Source organism: Lycorma delicatula, chromosome 2 (genome assembly GCF_047948215.1).
Source record: "Lycorma delicatula isolate Av1 chromosome 2, ASM4794821v1, whole genome shotgun sequence".
Classification (NCBI taxonomy): Eukaryota; Metazoa; Arthropoda; class Insecta; order Hemiptera; family Fulgoridae; genus Lycorma; species Lycorma delicatula.
Window position 1 is genome coordinate 18,260,209 of NC_134456.1, and position 16,035 is coordinate 18,276,243.

Sequence of the window (16,035 nt, forward strand, 5' to 3'; positions counted from 1 at the left end):
AGACTTATATTCAATTTTACAAATGATTTCTTCATTTTGTTTACTCCAGCAACAGAATGAAGATTCATTATTTTTTAATGTAAAAGATATCATTACTCTCAGAGAAAGTGACTCTGATTTATTTCACTCGTACCTTAGATGTTTCACGACCATAAGAAAGACCTAAACAACAGTATAAAATTATCAATTATTTGGAAAACAATACATTGTATAACTCTACCTAAAAGGGGAATAAATAATGTTATTATTTAAAATAAAATAAACGAAAATATTTTAATGTAAAAAAATTTCTCATCCAAAGCGATCTCGAACTCCGAATACTGTGCAGAATATAACCTTCATCATCGCCATTTATAATTAAAAATGTAATTTTATTAATAAAAAAGAAAGACATTCTGTATTTACATTTATTCAAAAGTTAAAACAGGAGACAATAACTACAGTTTTGAACAATACACTCATAATGCAACAACAGTCTCATGTTAAGGAATAGGCAACGGTGTTGCTAGCTATGGCTTAAGGCAGATACTTCCTGTCATGCGCACCTACGAGGTCAAGGCCCTTATGTTATCTAATATTCGTTCAAAACTTAAAGAAAGTTTCCTTTAAAATTATCATGAGGTTGAATTTAAAAGTGATCTTGAGACAGAACAAAACATTTATCTCAACTGCTTTTAAAAATAGATGATAAGCTGAAGGAAATTAAAATTAGAAAAAATAATAAAAGGGAAAATTATAATTTTATCATTTTTTGAGATTTTAACTACGTGCATCATCTTGTAAAAATTTCCTAAAGATTATTTTTCTAATTTTTAATTGATAAGAATCAAATTTAAAGTGTATGTAGCTTATGATATCAAGAGTAAATCTTTGTTCAAAAACTTACATTTTTTGATTTTATAAAACGTTCATTATGATTTAAGACCCCTCGGGATTCATGATTAATAATAATCTTTTTTGTAAAACAAAAATCATTCACTCAAAATTAATGAAATCAAGAATCCCCGTTTGGGAAATGAGTGAATCTCCACCAAGAACTCAAGCCCAAAAATAATTGATACCACAATCACCCAAAAAACAAAAACAGTTTCATTGTAAAAGTGTTATATATATATATATATTATATATATAATTTGTATATAGTATAATTTTTTGAATACATACATATATATATATATATATATATATATATACATTTATATAGTAACGTAAGATTTCCAACGTGGGATCATATATGTAAATCGATTCAGCCGTTAATTTGCTACGGTGGAACAAACAAACGTATGTACATAAAACCTAACAACATTAAACTCCTTTTAGGGCAGTCATATAAAAACAAAATGATATAAAAAAATTATAAGTAATAAAAACTCCCAGAAAATATTTAATCCGGAAAAATTGTTACACATAGAAACTAAATTATATTTGCTACTCTCAGTCTTCTCTAAAACACAATTCTTTGCTTCAAACTCAGAGAAAAAATATTTAATAAATTAAATAGTTCAACTTGAAAAATATTACAAAAAATTCACTCGCCACGGGGCTGTTTCAAAATACAACAAACTGGTTTAGAAAAAATACGAAAATCAAGCAAACTACACAATTGTTAAGAGCAACATCTATTTAGAGTAATATTATTTTGTAACTGAAACAACCAAGTGGTGAGTGAATGTTTTTCAAATTTTTGCACGACTTAATTTATTAAATATTTTTTCCTTACAGTTTCTTTGTATACGAGTATAATTTTTTTTTTCGTATTCGGTGTAAAGAATTGTTTTTGAGGGATACCTTCAAATTGTAAGTGTTTGTCAGGGGTTTGTATTAATCATAATTTTTTTTATATCTATTTTATATATTTCTTATCTTTTCTATATATTATATTTTATATATTTCTTATATTTTCTTATCTATTTTTTATATTCTATTTTTGAGATAAGGAAATTCACTAACACTTTTGCAATGAAATCTCCTTTTTTTGTGATTGTGATAAAAATACCGAAATTAAATGCATCACTTCGATTATTAAAAAAAAAGATTCCTTATTCTTTTGTGATATTTATCATACATGGTTTTATTAGTAGCAACAGAATAAAAAATCATCGTTTAAGGAAAAAAGATTTTGATACTGTTAAATAATAATTTATATAATGCTATTAAATATTGATTACTATATCAATAAGCTATCAAGAGCACATTAATTAATGTATAAAGTTTCATTTCAAGGTTACGGTTTAATTTACAATTTTTAACAATATTCCTACTTGAAAAAACTACATGACATCTTTTTTTATTTTTAATCAAGGTTGCGATCAATTTTTATTTATTATATAAAACCATTTTGTATTTATTTATTTCTACTTTATTTAATTCAATTATTTAATGCATTCCCGAAGGCATAGCCCATTATTTACTTATCTACTTTTTTATGCATTATAAGTTTCTCGAATTTTAAATACATATCAGTAACAATAATTAAAAAAAAAATGTTTAGCTTATCTTAAAATTCCACTCGGTATTGCTAATTAAGTTTATGATACATATTTAACTGGTCGACAGTCAATTGTGTTAATAGAATCGAGTCTTTCACGTTTTTTTTGTAAGTTCTTGTTTTAGGTCAATATTTACATTTTTGAAAATTTATTGCAACACTATTTGAAATCTAGGCTACGTCTCAACTTACAAGATTCATTTTTAAGACTCTTATTTCTTTTTTGAAAAAATAAAACTTATTTAGGACCTATTTGACAGAAAAAATGGAGATAAAATTTATAGCCAAGTAAAACTTTAATGACGCTTTAAGTATTTCGTTTTAAAAGTATGTATACTTTAAATATTAAAAATCGTTATCGCATAATACTTATTTATAAAATATATATTTAAATAATATTAATCTATTTGTATAAAAGACTGATGATTTGAGCTGTAACATTTTTGTAGTAGTTTATTTATCACAATATTCAGTATATTTAAGCTTTTTTTTTTTTAAATTTATACGTAGGAATAGTTGTAATGCAAGTGATATAAAAAAAATTTTGGGGGCGGAAGAGCTAATCAAAGCTTATTGATTAGATATATATTGATTTTTTGAATATTTTAAAACTTTTTTTGATTTATATAAACTTTTGTTAATAATATTACAATAAAATTTCATCATGATTCACCCTCATTCCTAGCAAAAGGAATGTTAGGTAACGTTTTATTGGTTTTACATATTTTAATGGAATTTTTTTTAGCTTCTTCCATTTAACAAAGTAAACGTAGAAAAATCAAAATATTTTTTTAGGAGGTGATTTTGGAATTGAGAAAGTAAAAAAAAAACGATTTTGTAATTATTATTTTTTTCTTATTCAAACGTAATAAAAATAATTTTACTAAAAAATTTGATTTGATTTTTAAAATTTTTTAAATTCATAAATTACCCCCACCCCAAAAAAATCTTAGGTAACTTTTTTCATGTATTATTATTATTATTATTATTATTATTATTATTATTATTATTATTATTATTATTATTATAATTATTATTATTATTATTATTATTATTACTATTATTATTATTATTATTGTTATTATTATTATTATTATTATTATTATTATTATTATTATTATTATTATTATATTTTAGTTTATTAACTTTTCTCAAAATTATTCATATCATTTTTTTGTAAATTAACTATACAAATATTAATTATAGATAATATAAATGAGTAAATATGATTAAAAAATACATTATAAATAATATGTCTTAAAAGTTTTATATTTTTTTTAGAAGCTTACAATAAAAATTTATTTAATGTAAAAGTCTACCTTTTTGATGAAACAAAAAATTGTTTTTTTTTTTTTTTTTTTAGCTTCAGAAAATAATGTCGACACATTTCCCATTAAATTAAATTAAATTCTTTATTACGAATTTTTATGTACTCAGAAAACTGATATGAATTGTTTGATGATTTTTTTTGTTTATTTATAGTCGCATCAACAATAATTATTGATTGATAATTATTTTAAATGAAAATCGGTGCCCGCCAGTTTTTAGCTTCGGAATCATAATGTACCGCTCAAATATACTAATTAACTAACTAACTGGAATATTTAAAATATTTTTTTTTTATTAAGATCTAAATATTGCGTAATTTATAAATATAAATTATTATTTTAAATTATCATTTCAATTTCAATTTTACATTACTAAAGATACAAGATAAATGTTTTTATAAAGTGTAGCTAAATCAAGCTGTTCCTAGTGTTTGCAATTTATCTAAAACTATGCCAGAGCTTAACTTCTGTTTATATTACGTAAGAATGTATTATATTATTACTGTGTTTTTATTCATGCATATACAAAATTATACTTTGTATTCATATTTCACCGGTTAAAGTATGCATATTTGAAACAATCAATTATGAAGGTTATGCAGATTAATGAAAAACTAATTCAATTTTTTTATTAAAACTAAAGTTATTAAAATTTTAATGTTGCTTTTTTGTCATAAAACAAAATTAAAAAAATGTTTTTCTCAAATGCTGCATTTGAAAAAGAGAGGATCGTATAGCAATCGTTCATCCTTGTGAATTTGTATGATGGAAAATAATAGCAATAAGGGGCGCTTTTCTTATGCACAATGAACAAATGCGCATTGAAAATTTCAATGATTTATTTTACAAGAGCAATATGAATTATTGCTCTTAGATTTTCAAACAAGAACCAAATTTTCAGATAAAATTCCCATGTTCATGTGTCCGTGCTCATGTGTTCAAACAAATTATTAATAAACAATGCTAAGTTTATAAAGTAAATTATTTGTCTGTAAAAACAATCAAGAAAATTAGAATATGTGCATATAAATTTAATTAAGTCATTTAATTAAATAAGTATGTTTTCATTTTACATTTAAAAAAATTTTACCAAACTTTTCTTTAGATTTGTTGGATTTAGTTCTTAAACGGACATTTTTTTTTATACTTTTTATCATACCTATAAAAAGGAGCTCTATTGAAATTGTTTTACATCGATTTAAATATAAGATTAAACGTTTCTTATCTACAAAATCATTGCAATGAATTTAAAAATAATCAAGAGGCTTGAATGAGATTAATAAAGGTAATGTTCCTCAAAAGTAATTTTCTTCATTCAACATTTATTGGATTAAAAGAAAATCCAATGAACAATATACACGCACATGTTTTAGATTATATAACATTTCTTTACGTTTTATGGACCACGTATTAATCTAATGTTATGTCATATCCATTTGTTTTTGTTTTTTTTTTTTAATTTCCTTGAATTACGAAAAAAAATTGTATGAATACTAGTTTATCTTTTGTTACCGTTACACACGAATTCCCAAGACATGATATCTAGTTTCATATAATTTAAAATAAAATGTATATTTAATTATAAAAATAACAATAAAATAAATAAAAATAAACTTTTAAGCTGATAGTAAAAAAAAAAAAAAAAACATTTCCCATAGTTTATATGGTGTTATAGTATAAATTTAAAACAAAATTAAAACCAATTCAAAAAAAAAATCACTAAAAATTTAAAAATAGTTTTAAATTTCAAATTATTAAGCGGGTTTCAAATTAATAACAAAAAAAAAAAAAAGAACATTAATAACTATTAAAAATTTACTAACCCTAAATTTGGCGCTGATATAAAACAAAAAAGTTAAAAAAGATTGAAAAATTATTGTTTCTTGCTTTTCAAATCCGTTTTAATACTTTTTAAAATTTTTATTATTTTTTACATTTTATTTTCATTTAAAATACAGTTCGGTTTATATAAAAGACTATCTGTCCGAAAAAAGCGGCTGAAGAAACATGAAAGGGCAATAAACTTTTGTATTTATTAAATAAAAACATCATTGCAAGTAACATAATACGAGGGCCATTCGGAAAGTAACCTCCGTTTGACTATAAATGAAAAATCTGCATAGATAAAAATATTTTATTATATTCAACTTAAAACTACAACTTTAAAATATTTTTAAATATAATTGCCATTTAAATTAAAACATATATCATACCGTTCCTCTAATTTACAAATACCTTCTTTATAAATTTCAGCCACCTGGATTCCTACCCAATCTTTCTGGCATTTTAAAATTCGTCTTAGTCATCAAAGTGCTGTGACGCAAGCCATCTCTTCACGTAAGTAAAGAGATGAAAATCACTCGGGGTTAAGTCCGGGCTGTAAGGAGGATGATCAAAAATGTCCCGTTGGAATTGATTCAGAAGTTTTTGAGTTCTTCGAGCACTATGAGGACGAACGTTGTTATGCAACACCGGATCACAGCATACCGCGTCGTTTGTTCTGGATGGCTTGCCTAAGTTTTTTCAAATTTTTGCAGTAAACTTGCGTCAAATGTCTCGCATCGCAGCACTTGGATGACGAAGACGAACTTTGAAATGCCGTGAAAGGTTGGCTACGTACCCAGGCGGTTGAATTGTATGAAGAAGGTATTTGTAAATTAGTGAAACGCTATGATAAATGCTTGAATTTAAATGGCGACTATATTTAAAAATAGTTAAAAGCTGTAGTTTTAAGTTGTATATAATAAAACATTTTTATCTTTTCAGTGTTTTAATTGTAGCTAAACAGAGGTTACTTTCCGAACCGCCCTCGTAAAATGTGGACAAATTTTCCCCTAAAGTTTATTCACAAACATTAATATAAAAAAACGTTTTTCAAATCTACAGCGTTTCAAAACGAATATCCGGGTTTTAAACCTTTATAATATATTTCAAGCACGCATATTAATTAAACATACACGAAATGAAAGAGTAACTCAAAAGGTTTTACCTGTGAGCATGCTTTAAACCCTACAGATTATGGTTTGCGTGCTAGCTTTGTAAATAAAGTTATGCATGGTTACGATGATGATTTTCTATATTGTATAGTACTTAATGACGAATCAATATTTTATGTTAATGGAAAAAGTAAAAACTCATAATATGCTTATCTGGGGGTTCAGAAATCCATGAAATATTGCAGTGTGAACGAGACTCCCCAAAATTGAGTGTTTTTGTGTCGTATCCCGAAGGAAAGTTTACGGGCCGTTCTTCACGGAAGTAAGTGTGTCTGGAACTAACTATTTTGATATGTTACAACTAGGGCTCTTTCCTCAAGTGCAATACGAACCACAGAACTTTATTTGACAACAAGATGGTGCCTTCTCTCTGGCATAACACAGTTCGTTATGGGTTGAATGAAATTCTTCGCGACCGTTGGATTGTCGACGGGGATCAGATGACAGGGCTTGTCTGCCGTGACCTCCACGTTCGCCCAATCTGATCCCGTGCGACTTTTTCTTTGGGAGTTTATAAAGGATCAAGTGAATGTGCCACCGTTACCAGCTGATTTACCCGACTTGAGGCACAGAATTGAAGCAGCTGTCACCTCAATTACTTCAGATTTGCTGATTAAAGTATGGGATGAACTCTCCTATCGGCTGGATATGTGCCGGGTGAATAACGGTACTCTCATTGAACGTTTACAGGAAAACCTGTTTGAGTTGCCCATTCATTTCATGCATATTTTATCAATGCAACTGAAACTTAATAAATATTACATAACTTTAAAACTCCGATATTAATTTTGAAACACACGTTATTTTTTATATTTAGAGCAAGTTAATAAAAATGATCTTACTTTCTTAAAGTTTTTCTTGAAAATATTTCTTTAATATCAGAATGACTTTCAATTCATACAGATCAGAAATGATAATAAAATGACATTTTTAAATCACTAGTTTAAAACTATATAACTTTGCGTATCAAAAGAACTTTTCAAAGCTTCTAATTAATTTAACCGGAAGATGCTTACTATGAGCTAGTAGAAGAAATTTTTCTTTAAAAAATGTTTGTTTTTATAATTTAACTTTAGAAATCTCTGAATATAAATATGAGGCGAGTTGAGAACGTCCTCTTTTTTTAAACTCAGATGAGAGCTGAAGCCTATGAAAATGTATTGCAAAAGACACGAAAAAAGACTTTCATTCTACATTTTATTTAGTTTCAGAAAATGTATCTGCTAATTTTTGAAACAACCCTTCATTGATTTTTTTATGAATAATAGTGAAATATGAATTACCTCAAATGAAAACTATGATTAATTATAATCGCTGATACTGGAGTATTATGTGGTTACTTTTAATTTCTTCGAAGTATTGTATTTTAGGTAAAATATCTCTATTTTAATTTTTTTTGTATCTGATCTATATTATTACAAAATAAGTGTAGATTAAATATTATTTTTTTATGATACTTAATATTTAATTAATTTTGATTGGAATTTAGCTAATATGAACTGATTAAACAAATTTGTTTATGTATGTGAATCATATATAGTTATTTTTGTTTTTACTTTTCTGTTGTTTATACAGTTTTTTCTTCACCGTTGGTTTTATTCAAACAGAAAATAATAAATAGATTAATTTTTTAACAAAATAAAATAGACTGCCCGAGAGGAAGCGATCAGGGTAATACGGAGATGGCTGTCCACCAACGGTCTTCGCCTCGCGGAGGAAAAGGTGTAGGTGGTGTTGATGTCCGGCCGGCGGAGGCTGACTCCTAGCCCCCGCTATCCATCACCAGCTTCTGTGGATGGGCGGCGGGGACTCCCCGGAGTAGCCGTACGTCAATCGCCCCCAGGGGACGCCACAGGGTCGTTTCAATTCGGATAGAAGAGAGCCCGGGTGATCACGTGGGGGCTGGGTATATGCCATAGGGATTAGTCCGGCCCCTGCGTGACTGGAGGAGGAAGTTTTTTAGCGGGTGAGAGCTCTGTACTGCCGTCAGAGCGGGCCTGTTGGTGGCTGGCAGAGCCTTTTCTTCGCCCTAAGCAAAAAAAAAAACGAAAAAAGTAGATCTAAAAAAACTCTGAACTAAAAAAAATACTAATAATATAACATTAATAATACTTTCACAATTCTTCAAATGCAGAATTTTAGATGTCGGCGGGCAGTTAAAAAAAAATCATTTATCAACAGTTTGATAAAGTTTAATTGGCGCCGACTTCGAAAATAGAATTTATTATTTAACAAGAATTAAAAAAATATTAGCTTTTAATTTTTAGTATAAATGTTATAAAGTTTTTTAAAACTTTTTTTTATTTTAAATTATTATATTTTTAATAAAAAATCAGCGAAAACGTTGCCCGTACGGTTAAAAGTCGTTTCAAGAAATGCAAAGACCTTGAGAAACTTGCATCTTGGTAAAAAAAAGAAAAGAAATGTAGAAAAATGACGTAAGATGATTTCTAAAGAGTGTTTTCAGGAGTACGGGAATATACTCGTATTTTATTATATTCTAAGTTTTCTAACTATTCGTTTTACATTTTTTAACAAATATACTCTGGATATCAGACAATGGAGATACGCTATGTGTAATATCCAGTTATAAATTAAAAATAAAAATATCTTTAAATCATTTATACAATGTATTTTTTCATTAAACAGTATCTTCCACTAAAGTTACGTTGAAAACAACTAACATCGGAACCACCAGACGATCTTCCTCTATGACGTAAAAAAAAGAAAAGAATAAAGAGTAATAATGGTAAATATATTATATATATATTAAACGGTGATCGAATTTAGACTTTCCTGCTGTAGTTAAATTCTTCTTCTCCCTTAATTCCTTTTATAACTAAAGTAGGTTACAAAGGAAACATATATGGGATTTATAACAGTAATGTCTTTTTTTATCATTCATACGTAATGAGTAGAAATAATTTTCAAGTCCCATAATAATAATAATTTTTAAAATTCTATTAAAGCTCAAAGAACTTTTGAATTATATGTTACACAATGAAGCTGATGACTAAAGTCAGTTTTGATATTTTCAACATCCAATCTCGTAACCCGGAGACAATATGATGATATAACTCGGTAAATTATAGCAATTTAAAAATTTCTTTTATTCGGCTCATGTAAGCTCAAGCGCTTTTATCTGATACTTAACTTATTTTGTGTGTGTGTGTGTGTGTGTGTGTTTTTAATAATCATATACTTTGCGAAATTTCGTAATTGAAACGAATAATTTGATTTTTATTTCATGAAAATTAGTGAAGTGTTTGAGTTAAAAAGAAAAAATTGAACAAACAAACATACCGTCCCAAACACATTTTTACCTTTTCGTGTGCTCAGATAAAAAATAGTATAAAAAATTAAGAACGTTAATTTCTTCTTATTTGAATAAAGTAAATTTTCATTAACGTATTTCAATTTTCAAAACGCTCTAGATTATTACATTTTTTAAATAAATGTTAAAAATATTTTTCCTAATTTCATTTTTGTTTGTATTTGGCAATATTTTTCGTTTTTCTTTTTTTTTGCACAGATTTATTATTTTCACGTACAGATCTCATTTTTATATTTAAATAAATAAAACAGACCACAAATTAAATATGATACATTTAATTTCACCAGGTGGAAAACCACATAAGCAATAAAATATTATCGCCTAATTGATTTATTACTAAAATTAATTATTTAATATTAATTAAAATTTTTTTATCGTTGACTTGTATTCATTTTTACTGACTGAAATTTAACAAAACTCTACATGGTGCTCCTGTTATTTATCAGAAATTTTAGAAAGTCAAATTGGATTTAGATGATATAACTGAAATAATATTTGACAAAATTTTAGAAAAGATTTAAAGGAGAAAAATGGATACTGAGTTTAGAAAAAAATAGTAAAATTTAGAAGAACTTTCATATATTTACATATATACTAGCCAGTCAGGGTTCCATCTGGACCCCCACTGTGCCCGTTATCCTCATAGTTGTAAGAATAATACCGATAAAAACAATTAAAGCTTGAAAAACTCTCTTTCCTCCAACGTTTCCCTCATTCTAGAAACTCTGATACGTTCCTGCTGTAGACGAAAATACCCATTTTGATTCCTCTTTCCATTATCCTAGAATAGTCTATATCTGGGAACGGGTCAAGGTACCTGAAAATCGGATATGTTATAAAACACATAGTCTATTATTTTTACGTTGTAAATAATAAAATACAAAGCATTTTTGCTTTTTTGTAAAATAAACTTAAAAAAGTTTTTTTTCTTTTGCTCAATAACAATTATTACAATCGGCTCTCCGCAGAGCCATAAGTAAATTTCCTGACTAAAGCACGTGATAAGAAGATCCTTAAGGAACCCCCCAAAATAAATACTACACAATAAATAGATGCAAGCAAACTTAAAGTCAAATATGAAATTTCAAGCACAGTCATAAATCACAAACCATTAATTTCAGCACCATATAGTCCACAAAACAAACATTAATAACAAATAAAAAATAAAAAACTTAAAAATAACAATTAAAATTGTCTTCAGAAAAAAACTAACTGGTGATAAAATTAAAAATCTTAAAAAATCCACGAAGCCGTTTTGAAGAAACATATCTACTGCAGCGCCCCCTGGGGGCATATAAAGCTAATCGAAGAACCTGCTCTGAGATGATACCTATGTAATGCAAAAAACCGCATCAAAATCGATCCATCCCTTTTAGAGAAACACATTACTGCAGCGCCCCCTGATGGCCTATAACCGTAAAAAAATGTCTAACAACCTTCTCTGAAGTGATACCTATGTAATAAAAAAATAGCGGATCGAAATCGGTCCAGTAGTTTTTGAAGAAAATGGTAATACACACACACACAACCTCTTACCCCCAAACGCATATGCCGTCTCCGTTCCGTCATGGGTAAAAAGAAGAAAATTTACATTTTCCATCTTTTTTGTTAAATTACAACTTAGCCCACCGGGCTAGTCTAGTCGTCGTCGCAATGTCAGTTCTTTAACATCTAATTTTCGAAGTCGAAGGTTCTTAGGTTCGAATCCTAGTAAAAGTTAGTAGCTTTTATACGGATTTGAATACTAGACAATGGATACCGGTGTACTTTGGTGGTGGGGTTCAATTAACCACACAACTCAGGTATGGTCGGCCTGAGTCTGTAGAAAAACTACACCTCATTTACACTTCATATATATCATCCTCATTTTAATGGGCAGTAAAAGGGAGGTTGCTTATTGTTCACTCGTTGAACAGATTGCAACGTACACATTAGGAATAACAATAAAAAATTACAACTTTTTAAATACGGCGCCAAGTTCAAAAGAAATAATTAGCAACAATTAATTCTAATTTAATAAAAAATTAAAATTGTAATATTTATATAGCTTTTTGGTCACTTGTAACTTTTTATTTTTATTTTTGTTAAATATATGTTTAAGTTCACAAAAAACTGCATGCATATGAAAAAGTGTAATCCGTAAGGCAATATGTGATAAATTTAAAGGATAAAAAAAGGAAAGGAATTTAAGAAGATTGTCGTAAAGAGAATACTATAGTACGTTAGTAAAGCTCTCTAAAATGCGAAAATATGGTTTAGTTCTTTAAATTTGTACACACACACACATATATATTCCTGTAGAATATAAAGAAAAACAATTTTTTTTAATTTTTTTTTATATTCAGGGGATGATAATGTATATTTGTAAACTGAGAAATTATAATAATTATTATTAAAAAAAAAAAAAAATGGAACCGTCATCAAAATGTGCGAAAAAGTAAAAAGTAATTTCATACAAATACTTAATGAATTGGTGGTACCTTGAATTTGTTAATGAATTTGGAAGGGGGGTTAGACACTTTTTTAATAGGCGCCTGCTTCTACAAAATTAATTCCTAGATATAATATATATTTATTCTATAATAATATATACGTATACCACATAAAAACCAATACCGATATTACATTAATGGAATTCATATTTATGTACTTTGATTGCTTTAAATCGAATATTCTAGTGTAAATTTTCATTTCAAAAAAAGATCTCTTTAAAAATCTCCATTTGCTGACAGAAACTCCACTTAACATAGAAAACTATCATAAGCGCTTTCTTTACGTATAAAAAAAAATCCATCAAAATGAGTGCATTTGGTAAAAGGTAATGTTTAAACAGGTTTGAACATGCTTGAAAAAACCAAACAAAAACCATAAATACGAATCGAATTGAAACCTCCTCATCATTTTGAACTCGGTTAAAAAAATATATATTAAGTATGAAAAATACTTTTTTAAAACTTTTTTTATATTTGTCAGTGAAGGTACCCACTGTATTGATCATCGTTTTTTTTTGACAAGAAACCAGCTTGCTAAATTGATTAAGCTAACTTTTTAATTTTAGCAGGTTACTGTAGGATCTGTATTAATAATTTTAAAATAAAAAATTATTTAATTCTATGACCGATTCAAACAATAATAGAATTATCAATAAACAGAAATAATAATTTTAAAGGCGTATTATAAGCAGTTTTTTATCGGTAACAAGAATGAGCTATATTTAAATAAAAATTTTGATTCAAATGTATGAAAATATTTTTAGTGATTTCAAGTAACTAATGCATTTATTTAATTTTATATTTAATGGAACTAAATTATTTTAATTAATTGTTGTTTATAATAAGGTTAAATTTAATTATACTGTAGTTATAGAATAACTAAAGAGAAGGAAATGACAAGTTTTTTTTGTTGTAATAAACAAGTTTAGCCAGATACCTGCCATTAGTTGCTTTAATTTTTCAAGTGCACCTTCCTTTGCCTCCATGTCGGTTATGCGCTCACTGTCCCACTGTATGCTATTAACTCGACGGCACCTACTACTAGTCGTCAGCTGTTGAACCACCACTACAGTTGACGTCATTTCAGATCCATGCTCCCTTCATTGGTCCATTTATTGAGATCTGTATCTTTATGGTTCAATTCCATAGAACGCTCATAAACTTTGTGTTTCATTGTTTTATTTTATTATTTATTTTAAGACTGTTAGAAAGCAACTTATATTACAAATCAATCAATAAGTTATCGATAAATTTTGTCATACGATTGTTAATATAATTTTCCATAACTAAATCCATAAAGGTTTACCGATAACATATTTTTTCTTCCTTTATAAACATTACTTAACATAATCACTGATTAAATATTGTATAGAAATTATAATTTGAATTTATTTCAATTCTGATACAATCTAACGTATCATTTCAGAAAAATTATTTTAACCTTTTGTTAAAAATTTTATCAAATTTATTGAATTTAGTAAATCTGTCATTAGATTATTATTTAATTTTATTTACATGAAATATTTCTTCTGTTTTTCAGTTATCAATTTAATAATTTATTCGATTATTCTGAGGTACTATTAATACTATTCAAGGATATTTAAATAAATAACCGATTCCTTTTGGATACTATTTTGCATTTATTATTTGTGTTAATAATAAATGCAAAATTAATTGTTTTTTTCTTATTTTTATCAAAAAGTTGTTAAAGTCTAAAAGTAATGTATAGAAAATTAAGATTTATTTTCACTAATTTTTTATGCTATAATTAAGAATTTTTATGAAGTACGTTTACTTAAATTAGAAGAATTTTTTTTAATAATATAAACTGCAACATCAGCATCAAATTAATAGTGTTCCAAAATGAGCTGACATTTTAATTTTTTAATAAAATACATTTTTTATTTGATAATATTTTTGCTTTATTAAAAAGTAATAACATGGAGGTTATGCGTGGTACAAAACATCTGACAAATGAGCGCCCCGGCCTTGGCTGCACATGTTTCACTCTTTTGACAATATTTTCCTAAACATGTTGACATAATTGCTTGGAAATCTCGGCAATGTTGTGTCGAATTTCTTCTTTGAGGTCCTCGATTGGTTGTTATTTACTGATGTACACTTTATCCTTAAGATAAGCCCAAAGAAAAACATCTAACGGTGTCACACATGATCTTGGTGGCCAATTCACATCACATCGCTGCGAGATAACACGACAGTTAAATTTTTCTTACAATAACTGCATGGTTTCATTGGCAGCGTGTCATGCTGCACCGTCTTGTTGAAACCATATACCTTCCATAATCATCATTAATTTTAGGTCATAAAACACCTAGAATCATCTCACGACATCGAACTCGATTGATGGTAACTGCATATCCATTTTCATTTTCGAAGAACTAAGTTACAATCAATCCTTCAGCCCAAAATCCGCACCAAACCGTGACTAGTCTATAGGAAGTGTATAGGAAGTCTTCAATATTTTTCTTGGATTCTCTGATCCATAAATTCGACAATTTTGTTTATTGTCTTTATGTAAGAAAAAATGTGCTTCTAAGATAAAAATGATTATTTTCGAAAATTCCTTCGTTTTCGAACAACTCGATTTAGTGTTATTTAATCAGAGTTGTTTAATCAATTGGTTTTATTGCTATTTTTGCAATTTCTGCGCGTTGTCAAGCGTGTACGTTTTCGTAATTTAACTTCAGTGTTTACTGACAACACTATATAAAAATTTCTACTTTGGTTTTACCGCGAAAAAATAAAAATATCAGTTCATTTTGGGACACCTTTAGTATGATAAAAGGTTATCACGTTTTCATTCTAAAAACGTATTTTGCAATGCATTAGACCTCCTTACCAAGTAAAATCAATATTTTTTCCTCTGACAGTACGGACACAAAAATTGCTGATTAAAGTTCCTTTCAATGAAAATGAACATTTTCTCTACAGAGTCAGTTTCCGTGATGACTAGAGAAAAGATGTCACTTGTAAATGAACATATCGTCATTTAAGTGGTCCTGGCATGCTGATGTGCAAATGTACGTTTGTTTCAGTGAAGTATCGGGAAACTAATTCACTCTATACTTTTCTCAATAAGCCTGGCGTGGAATGCTTACTATTCTTATTCTAATGATGGTTATATCTGTCTTAGGACTGACTTGAATCTCATGTCATTCGACTACAAACCTGACTTTTGAACCTGAAATTATCTAAATAATATTTTCTTAAAAAAGGCGCTTCCTATGTGTATTCAGTAATTTTTTTTTAGAGGAAAAATCACTGGAGGATTTAGGAGAAGGGTAAGTATAGTTTTTTAAGAAGGAAATTATAAAAATTTTATCAAGAATGAATTTAGTAGAATGGGCCGTTATAATTAAAATTTAAAAAAATACAC

The 16,035-nt window shown here is 27.5% G+C and overlaps 1 protein-coding gene across 2 annotated transcripts in view; it reads right to left on the reverse strand.

Moving 5' to 3' along the window:
- The window catches only part of LOC142320515 (alpha-tocopherol transfer protein-like), a 44,171-nt gene extending 30,401 nt beyond the window's left edge, over window positions 1-13,770 (reverse strand). The window contains exon 1 of one of the 2 annotated variants that reach the window (XM_075358387.1): window positions 13,576-13,770. In XM_075358387.1, the coding sequence (XP_075214502.1) occupies window positions 13,576-13,720 (145 nt within the window). In that variant the 5' untranslated portion in view covers window positions 13,721-13,770. The remainder of the gene's footprint in view (window positions 1-13,575) is intronic. The other variant, XM_075358386.1, reaches the window with a different exon arrangement.
- Window positions 13,771-16,035: the final 2,265 nt, after the last annotated feature.